The sequence below is a fragment of the Strongylocentrotus purpuratus genome, unplaced genomic scaffold (assembly GCF_000002235.5).
Source record: "Strongylocentrotus purpuratus isolate Spur 01 unplaced genomic scaffold, Spur_5.0 spur5_scaffold_20, whole genome shotgun sequence".
Classification (NCBI taxonomy): domain Eukaryota; kingdom Metazoa; phylum Echinodermata; class Echinoidea; order Camarodonta; family Strongylocentrotidae; genus Strongylocentrotus; species Strongylocentrotus purpuratus.
In genome coordinates, this window is record NW_022145606.1 from 12308148 (window position 1) to 12317549 (window position 9402).

The following is a 9402-nucleotide window of genomic DNA, read 5'->3' on the forward strand; positions in this document are numbered from 1 at the left end:
ACATACAAGGTGGTGGATTTAATTATAATTATCTCATTTTCATTCATATCTTAAAGACACTAGGCAATAATTGTTCAGGCGTCCTTCGGTATATAATCATGATATTGAAACCAAATTAGTAATAGATGAAACACGGTAAAGTCAGGTCCATATCCACAATCAGTCAACAATTTATTGTTACGGCTCAATATTCAACAAAAATTCTCATTATACACGGATTTAATTATAATACAGAAATGACAAGCGGAACAGAATTAATGTATGGTTATGATAAATTTTAATTAATCAAAATATAAACACTCTTCAAGGGCGAGCCAGTAACCTCGCCACTTCCTTTCTCATCCTCACTAAAAATCAACAATTAACACTAATTAATTGAATGCAGACAATAGGGTCAGACAAGCGGCGCATATTATGCACCAGCGATCAGTGGTCATTTTATAGACAAGGTGGGGCGTGGCCAGAAGCGTTGAATCCTTTTTTGTCTCATTGACCTGATCACGTGACCTGTGGTTCTTTCAACTGACCTTTCATCGTTTCAAGATCATTTTTCATCGGGACTCGTGGAATGGTGGTTGTGTGACGATTGTCTCTCGCTTCTTGCTTACAATCGGGTGTTTATCATCACGCAGTCCAACAATGCTAGCTATTATCATGATACTCGTTTCTTTGGCCAGCGCCATGCAACCTACCGGTAAGTTTATAATCGTATCCCCCATCCTCCTGTTTCTGTCTCTCTCCCTTTCCAACCAACTAATCTATCACCCCCTCCACCTCTCTCTCTCTCTCACTCTCTCTTTCTATTTATCTTGCTAAATATTGTCCACCTCTCCCAATTCCACCCCTTCTTCTTTTTCTAAACCCCTTCCCTCTCTTTCTTTCTTTCTGTCTGTCTGTCAATGTCTCTCTCTCCATGCTGATTGATACGTATTTCTACGTATACGGACACCTGCCCCCTGGACATCGACTCCTGGATAACCACCCCAGTCAACTACCCCTAGGACAACTACCCTCAGACAACTACCCCCAGACAACTACCCCGAGCAACTACCCCCGGACAACTACCCCCGGACAACAACCCCCGGACAACACCCCCTGACAAATATCCTCTATGATAGTTGACCGGGAGGTAGTTGTCCTAGAGGATGGTTGTCATAGGGGGTAATTGTCCGGATGGTATTTGTCCGGGGGTTAGTTGTCCTAGGGGATTGTTGTCCGGGGAGAAGTTGTCCGGGGTAGTTGTTTGGGAGGGTAGTTATCCAAGGGTTAGTTGTCTCAGGGGGTAGTCGTCCTAGAGGGTGGTTGCCCTAGGAGGTAGTTGTCCTAAGGGGTAGTTGACTTGGGATGGTTATCCGGTGGTGGTTGTCCAGGGAGTGGTGTCCTAGGACCGTATTTCTGATGTGCACCATTTTAAATGCTAAGTCTTGTTCAGTGTCATTTGTTAATGAATAGCCCATTCTATTAATACTGTACTTAGTGCGGGCCTCGCAATTTTACCCTGACCACGGCTTATATCCAAACTACCATGATAAGAACCCCCATATGGAAAACTTACGCGCATCTGCTCTGCGCCTCGTCGCTTATCCTGTTAAGCACGGGGAACGTACACCAAAAAAGCCATGTTTTGATATAATTGCTGGTATTACGGGAAAATGGAATTAAAAAAAAAAAATCTTCGGACGGTTTCTTATAATTTGAAATGTCGTCTTAAAAATGATACTAAATTTGGGATTATTCTTTCAGGGGAAACGGTTGCACTTTTCCCCTAAAAGTTTTGACTTTTTCAGCCTGCCTATGGAGATTGCACTGTTTTTCCCCTTTTTTGTCGGGTTTCGCTCAGTCAACCAGTCGGCAAATCTTACACGAGTGACGTATAAAAAATCTTCGGACGGATTCAGAAACCTTGACATCCCACCTTTACGTTGGTATAACGATTGTTTTCATTTGTGGAGGGGAAACGGTGGCAATTTTCCAACAAATAAAAGGTAGCTTTTCATAGTAAACCAAGGTGACTGGGATAGTGTAGCGCTATAGCTACTCACAACGAGTGCGCCCGTACCGTACAAACAATGCACAGTTATAGCTTCCGTGCAATCGCTGTAGAGGTCATCAGTGTGTGTATTTAACGCAGTGCGTACAGAGTGTGTGCGTTGCGCTCAAAATCTCGGAGACCGCATTACGCGCATCATGTCTATACATGCGCACCCGAATGGGTCATTGCACTCCAACTAGAGGGAAGTCAGTACAATCATTGGCAAAGGGAATGAGTTCGATTTCGTCTACGGTGTAATGGCAAGCCTCTGCTGGTGTAGTCTACCGTAATTTTGCATTTATTTAACTATAGGTGAGTTTCATTTCTAATTCTAGTTTGTTAGTGTTAGTAAGTAGTCAACGAGAGCAAGCGCTCGCACCCCTGCTTTGTCGCATTGAACTAGTCCGATCAGTGTACTTTCACGCAAGAGTGCACTTGAGCGCGCTCTCTTCGTTAAAGCTGTTGTTTAGTGCTGTATTCTTTTATGCGCGTTTAGGGCTAAAAGTTTTCCATATGCACGCCCCACGCCCCACGCCCCCTACGCCCCCAGTATTTAAGAAAATGTATTCCTATGTTCTTTCTCCTTCATCTGGGTGGAGTGTTAAAGGTACTATTTCCTATTTGCAGCCAACCTCAAATTATGTAGAACTTTGCAGGAATTATGAAAATGTCATGTATGTCCTATCTGTGAAATTTAAACGTTAGCAGTTTCCTAATATTCAAATTATGCAAGGAAACCCGTTAACAGCTAGACTTCACTGTCAGACACTATTGAGTGACTGACTGGCTTTTTTCTTCTTTGGTAATAACATACATAAAATGAGCTGTAGAGGGTACATGAGCATCTGTCTACATCAATAACCCACTTCTTGTAATGGCCAAAATTAAAAGATTGAATCTTTGCGCAGGATAAAACGTACGACCATTCAGTACAATGGTCTGAAAATCAGACTTTTACTTATTGGCTCTATAGCTCCTAAGTCGATTTGACAACTAATAGTCATTATTTTCCCACTTAAAGACATTTTCAAGCCCCCTATTTGTTAGGGAAGTTCTAAATTAGTATTATCTTTCAAATGCTGTTGGAATTTAAGCTTTTCATTTTTTGGCCTGCAAATGGGAGATAGTACCTTTAAAAATGGAGTTTAATGACTTGCCAAAATACATTAGTACTACTGCAGGACACGAACCACGTGACCCACAGTCCTATGACGTATCCACCAGACCATGATACGTATTCAAAGACATTGTGATAGTTACCAGATTGGGTTAGACCTTCTTTTTCCTGTTCTAAAATAAGTGAATCGAGAAGCATTTCTAATATTGAATGACAGAGCACATGGAGAAGGTTTATAATGTTATCATTATTTATTTTCTGTCGTAAAGATGGGGCGTGCCCCACTGGATGGGACAGCGTAGGACCCGGATGTTACAAGTTTACTGTCAGTTCATCCATGCAAGACGTGATGAAATACCCAGAGGCTTCATCATCATGCAACTCTACTGGAGGAAAACTTGTAGTTTTCAACAGCAAAGATGAGATGGTAGAAGTAGGTAATTCATTGTACGTACGGGAACATATGGAGCGCACACATGGCTCCGATTATTACTTATGGATCGGTTGTACGGACCAGGCCGTAGAGGGAACCTTCGAATGTGAAGACGGTACGCAACTAGCTCTCGACAGTGGTAAGTTCACCCATTAGCCCAAACAAAAATTGTTTGGTTGTCCTCGATTGCTATTCTGGACGGGCGGATTTTTTTTCTTTTTAACTTCATTTTTTGTGTGTCTTTTTTTGAGTTTGAATTTTTTTTCCCCCATTTTTAAAATTTTTTTAAAAGTAATTTTTGTTCCATTAAAAAAAAAAAATCATTTGGATTGTCAAGCATTTAAAGAAACAAAGTCTATAAAACACTTTAATATGGTAAAAGACTAGTTTAATGTACAATGAATATCAAAACCATTACAGAAAGTATTTTAGGCTTTGATATACAGCACCTTTTAAATCTCCATTGTACTACTTATAGCTACTTGCGCCCTCTATGTAGCAAACAATGCCTAATCGGTGACCATTGGTCCCCCATTATCCTCTTTATCTTATATTAACTGAGCGCTGATTTGATGAGATAACCACCTGTCCAGTAACCTTGCAGGATGGTTTAATCCCTACTGTAAACTAGTACAGATGGGTTTTAAAATAAGTTTAAGAATGCTCAGAACCTGATTTGAATGAACGACATTTTGACATAGCAAAATGAAAATGGCAAGTTTAATAAATACCTAATTGCGTACTGAAAAGACAAAACTGGCAACGGGACGCATTTTGATCCTTGCAAATGCATAAAATAATGGTATGTTTGGCATTTAAGATTGCTCCCCCCAAAAAAAATTAAACTTAAAAAATAAAAAATAAAACAAATACGAGCGGCCCGAAAATGACGAGCGGGCGGTCGAGGACAACCAAATGATTTTTTTTTTGGCCTTAAAAAAAATGTAAGCATAGAAAACAGCCACGCTATCATAATCTTCTTATATAACAAATACATCTTTCTTTTCGTTTAATTTGTTGCCTTCTATTCGTAATCATGTTTAATTATTTCATGGTTGTTTTGATTTTAAACTCGGTGCGTCTTGTCTTCACTTTTCAAAATTAGAAGAAATTAAATAATTTCACAACCGGAACATCTTGTAGCAAAATTGTATTGTAAAATCAAAAATATAATTGAGACTACCCTTTTAAACGATTCCTTCATTTCTTCGTAACGTTTTAATGACGATCTAACCTTTTCAATGAGTTCATGTGAAATAAAGCATAAAAAGGAGAACCAGAATAGAGAAAGCTTGAAATAAATCTGACCAAATAGTATGGTAAAAATGCAAATTCCCTATTTTTATCCGAATTTTAGTATGGAAATTTGGACTGTGGATTGTGATGTATTCACAACTCTTCCGTTTGTTGTGTAATAGCATTATAAGTTCCCCTCCTTAGGGACAATACTCAAAATATACTAATACATCACATTATAATATAGATCCTCTAAAAAGGAAATACCATCCAGAATATTAAATTTCAATCACCTTGTGTGTTGAAGCAAATGAGAATACGATGGCCGCCACTATACTGATCCCAATGACTTCATCGATTTGAATTCCCGTACGAATAGTAATTGCACGTTTTAGAAAATTCGCAACATTCTTAAAAGTTGTGCGATTCCTTTCAAACTTTCACTAATAATCGTCCCTATTTTCACGAAGTGACGGTAGTGAGGAAAATCGAAACGCGAAGTGAATGCAATTTTTTTTCACTACCGTCACTTCGTGAAAACAGCGACGAATTATTATCTATTCCAATTGTTTCGCTTTCTTTTAGACTAATTGGCTATTAGGGTTGGGTTTTTCTTCAAAGGCCGGGTATTCTGTAGTGATTCTATTTCAGATTTACGTATACTGCCATCTGCTGCTCACAATGTTACAGTGTATGGATAACCGTCATGCGTCACACAATGCAAATTACACCGATGACTTATGTCCAATTCTTGTTTCTATGCGAAAGTGATTTTATTTCATAATTTGATATATGTTATACAGAACAAGAATACATAATAGTGTTTGTTCCTACAGACTTGTGGAGTGAGGGTGGACAACCAACGAGCGCAGGTTCCGGAGGTCGCGTCAATGACTGTGCTTACTACTACCGACCTTATAATAGCTTGAGAGATTGTTATTGTGAACCTTCGCAAGCAGATGCATTCTGCCTATGCGAAGGTAATTATATTTGATAATATGACAAATGTTATACAGAACAGGAAGACATAGAAGTGTTTAGTCAGTTCATGTTTTTCCCTTTTCCTTCTCAAACTTCTTTTCTTTAAACAAAATAATTAATCATTCTGCTGCCGCTTTGGCTTCTATTCCTTCATTTTCTCGTCATATTCCTCAATACTATCTTTTCGTTGTCTACTTGCTTTTGCATAAAAGCCATTACAAAACTAGATGATGCCTCCGCCATAGAGTGATTTCACAAACCACAACAGAAGCAATTTTTCAAATTCAAGTTTAATTGTAATCCATTAGCAGGTTCTCAGAATATCGTGATTACAAGCTATTTTGCATAAACATGTAAGATCCGTTTATCTTTGACCTCATGACCCTAAACTCTGATCAGTTCATTGGCTTTGCAAAATACATACAACTGTACATGTCTCGAGTTTGATGGTACTTCGGCCATCGGTTCTAATGATGTGATCACGAGCAATTTTTGCATACATAATGAGCGCCGTGACCTTTGACCTCGTGACCCCAAAATGTAATCAATTCATTGACTTTGTAAGGGCGCGTTTATCAAGGCTTGCCACTAGATATGTACATATCGTACCCCAGTATCAAACCCCACTATCGAACCCCACTATACGATCGTGATTTGCGGGATGTCGCGTTTATCGTCCCTTCACGATTCAAAATAAAGGCCTTGTGTCTGCCCAGCTATTTTGACCCGGGAAGCAGACAGTTTCTCGGAGGTCATCTTCACACACATGCTTGTACACAACACCTGGGGGGGGGGGGGTCCTATTTGTATGTGAGGTTCAAAACAGCTTTGCGTTTATCGATCTCTCAGAAACGTGATTCTGGCTGTATGTCACATTCAAAACGCACCTTTTTGCGTCTTTAGATATGCCCATATCTAAAGACGTTTGAAAAAGGCTTTGCGTTTATCAACTTCTAAATTTGCCTGAAAGACGTTTTAGAAACCTGATTCTAGCCAAAATTTGCTAGATAAACGCAACCTAAGATACATACATGACCTAAGTTTGGCAGGAATCCATCAATCAGTTCTTGAGATAACGCGAAAACATAATGCCTCCGGCTACTTGGTATTAAACGGAGGTATAAAACTATAGTTTTGTACATTTGTGATTACCATTATGTACATCTATCCATATTTGCTCCTGTGCATACTAAACAGTAATGTGTAGATGATTTAATGTGAATGAAATTTGGTTTGAACTATAAATTCCATTCTGAACACGTGAATATGGGTAGCTACGAGTGATTGGCGGAACCGTGTTCGGTTAGTACACGTCTCATGCAGCCTGTTAACAGAACGATAGAATGTAAAGTGGTCGTTGAGTGGTTTTTTTCCAAAAGCTTCACGCGTATCCATTGCGTCCTTGAATTATACGCGCGAGTCGAAATGTGGTCAGTTAATATTTTTCATTATACTGCTCAGCAGTCAGAAGCGACTTTCATGACTGCAGTTTTGACCAATCAGAGACCTAGAATCTTCATCTGTTGTATATAACAGAAACTATTGATTGGGCTTTATTCATGCGCGTAGAATAGGTTTTCAAAAGCTGGATATAAATTTAATATTGGATGCACGCAGTAGATACACGCACTTTCACTGTGTCCCTAAAAGCATTCAATATTCATATTTTTTATATTCGATTTACAAGCAATAACGTCAGTCAATTTTTTCAATACAGTTGAGCCTTTGACTCAAAACCTGACAACTCAGACTCCTGCACAGACTACCGCCCAAGTACCGACCACTCAGACACCTGCACAAACTACCAGCCAAGTATCGACCACTCAGACACCTGCACAAACTACCAGCAAAGTCTCGACCACTCAGAATCCAGCACAAACTACCAGCAAAGTATCGACCATTCAGAATCCTGCGCAAACTACCAGCCAAGTCTCGACCACTCAGACCGAAGCACAAGCTACCAACCATGTCTCGACCACTCAGACTCCGGCCACGGATACCAATCAGGTAATTACAGTTGAGCATTAGAACTCACGAGTTGTTCATACCAAGTTAAGCCCCTGTCAAATATAACTGCTTATAGTAATAACATACATCAACATCGAACCTCCATTTTTACTTTAAGTTGTTTCACTTCTCTGAATTCGTGCCAATAACACAGGTTGCAAATGTAAGGCCAAAAAGGGTAAACAATTATTGTTTCACTTTGTTTGCTCAAAATTGTGCTTTTAATATCGGAGGCGTTCTAATTTTATTTTGTTATTATTCATTCAGGAATTCGCTACTACCGTCGCTGATGAAGCATCCTATGAAACTTCTACTAGAGGTGATTTCATTTTATTATTTTATATCATTTATCTAATTTCCAGGCAAAGTTACACAAAAAACGTAAAGAAACAACCACCGAATATTGCCCGAGGATATCTCAGAACAATCATAGCATTTTTGAGAGATACGAGGTCATTGATGATATTGCTTTGCAAAGAGGGTCTGTTTTCTGTGTTAAGAAATGTTTATATTTGTATGTTTCAATCCCTTGCATATTGTTTCAATATTGGATAATGAAATGATTTTCTTCAGAATAAAAAGAAATTATGAAACTTTTAGTCGACAACAAATTAGAAAAATCGCTCTAAAATTTACAATATTTTTGTAAACAAGTTCCGTTTTGAGAAGAGTCATCATTATCATACTATTATTTTCATTATCATCATCACAGTAATCTTATAATCTTCTTATTCCTCATCACCATTTTATTTATCGACGATTCCTCGAATGCAGTAACGGGCGTTACCCGAGCATGTCAACCGAGCAAACACCATTTGAAATCAAGCGTCTTCAGCCGAGTCAAGGACAACGAGGGACGCAATCTGATTGGCTACTGTCTCACTGATCACGTGATGGAGACCGTGCAAATGATTAGCCTGATACGGTGCAGCATGATGTGCAATGGCATCGCAGGATGCAAGTCATTCAATTACAAAGGTGGTGTTTGCGAGCTGAATGATGAGAGAAAAACGAGTGTAGGTTCTAGATACTTCGTTCAGTCTGATGGGTGCACTTATTATGAACTAGCTTGATTTTAGAAGGTCAACATAAGTCCTTAACACAAGGGTTTGCGATGAATTTTGTTAATTTAAAATAACGATTCTGATTGGTAAGTGATCATCCTTTTAAACAGCTTGTGCATGCAACGATGATCGTGATTGGCCATTGTCATTTTGCAATTGATACGAACCTTTGCGTAACGGGGTCGAGTAATCACAGAGCAGGGGAATTGTACAAATCTTGTTGTTTCATCTTAGGGTGCGTTCAATCGAATTTTCGAAGCTAGAATCACAAACATGAATCACAAATCAAAACGCCATTACAAAAAACAAGGTCACTGCGGTTAGCGTTCAAGCGATTTTTCATCAATGCTGATTCTAGCTGATTTCGAGCCCAGCCACTTCGCATCACACTCGCAGTTTGACCCAGGAAGTATAGATCAACTTCGGCGCGCGCTTTTTGGAATTGTTTACGGCTGACTGTCGACTGCTGTTTTGAGCATAGATCGCAATAATAAAACAAAGAATGAGAAGGTGATGGAAGGAAGAAACAAAG

At 39.2% G+C, this 9402-nt stretch overlaps 1 protein-coding gene across 1 annotated transcript; it reads left to right on the forward strand.

The window, feature by feature from the left end:
* Window positions 1-571: 571 nt before the first annotated feature.
* LOC105440513 lies at window positions 572-8879 on the forward strand. The gene is made up of 6 exons (XM_030993659.1): window positions 572-694; window positions 3419-3721; window positions 5655-5798; window positions 7517-7806; window positions 8074-8125; window positions 8581-8879. Exons 1-6 carry the CDS (start codon window positions 640-642, stop codon window positions 8877-8879), a joined length of 1143 nt encoding a protein of 380 aa, XP_030849519.1. The 5' UTR covers window positions 572-639.
* Window positions 8880-9402: the final 523 nt, after the last annotated feature.

Coding starts and splice junctions, on each gene's coding strand:
- LOC105440513 (XM_030993659.1), top strand. CDS start 640: ATGCTAGCTATTATCATGATACTCGTTTCTTTGGCCAGCGCCATGCAA. Junction 695..3,418: donor CAGCGCCATGCAACCTACCG/GTAAGTTTATAA, acceptor TCTGTCGTAAAG/ATGGGGCGTGCCCCACTGGA. Junction 7,807..8,073: donor CGGCCACGGATACCAATCAG/GTAATTACAGTT, acceptor TTATTCATTCAG/GAATTCGCTACTACCGTCGC.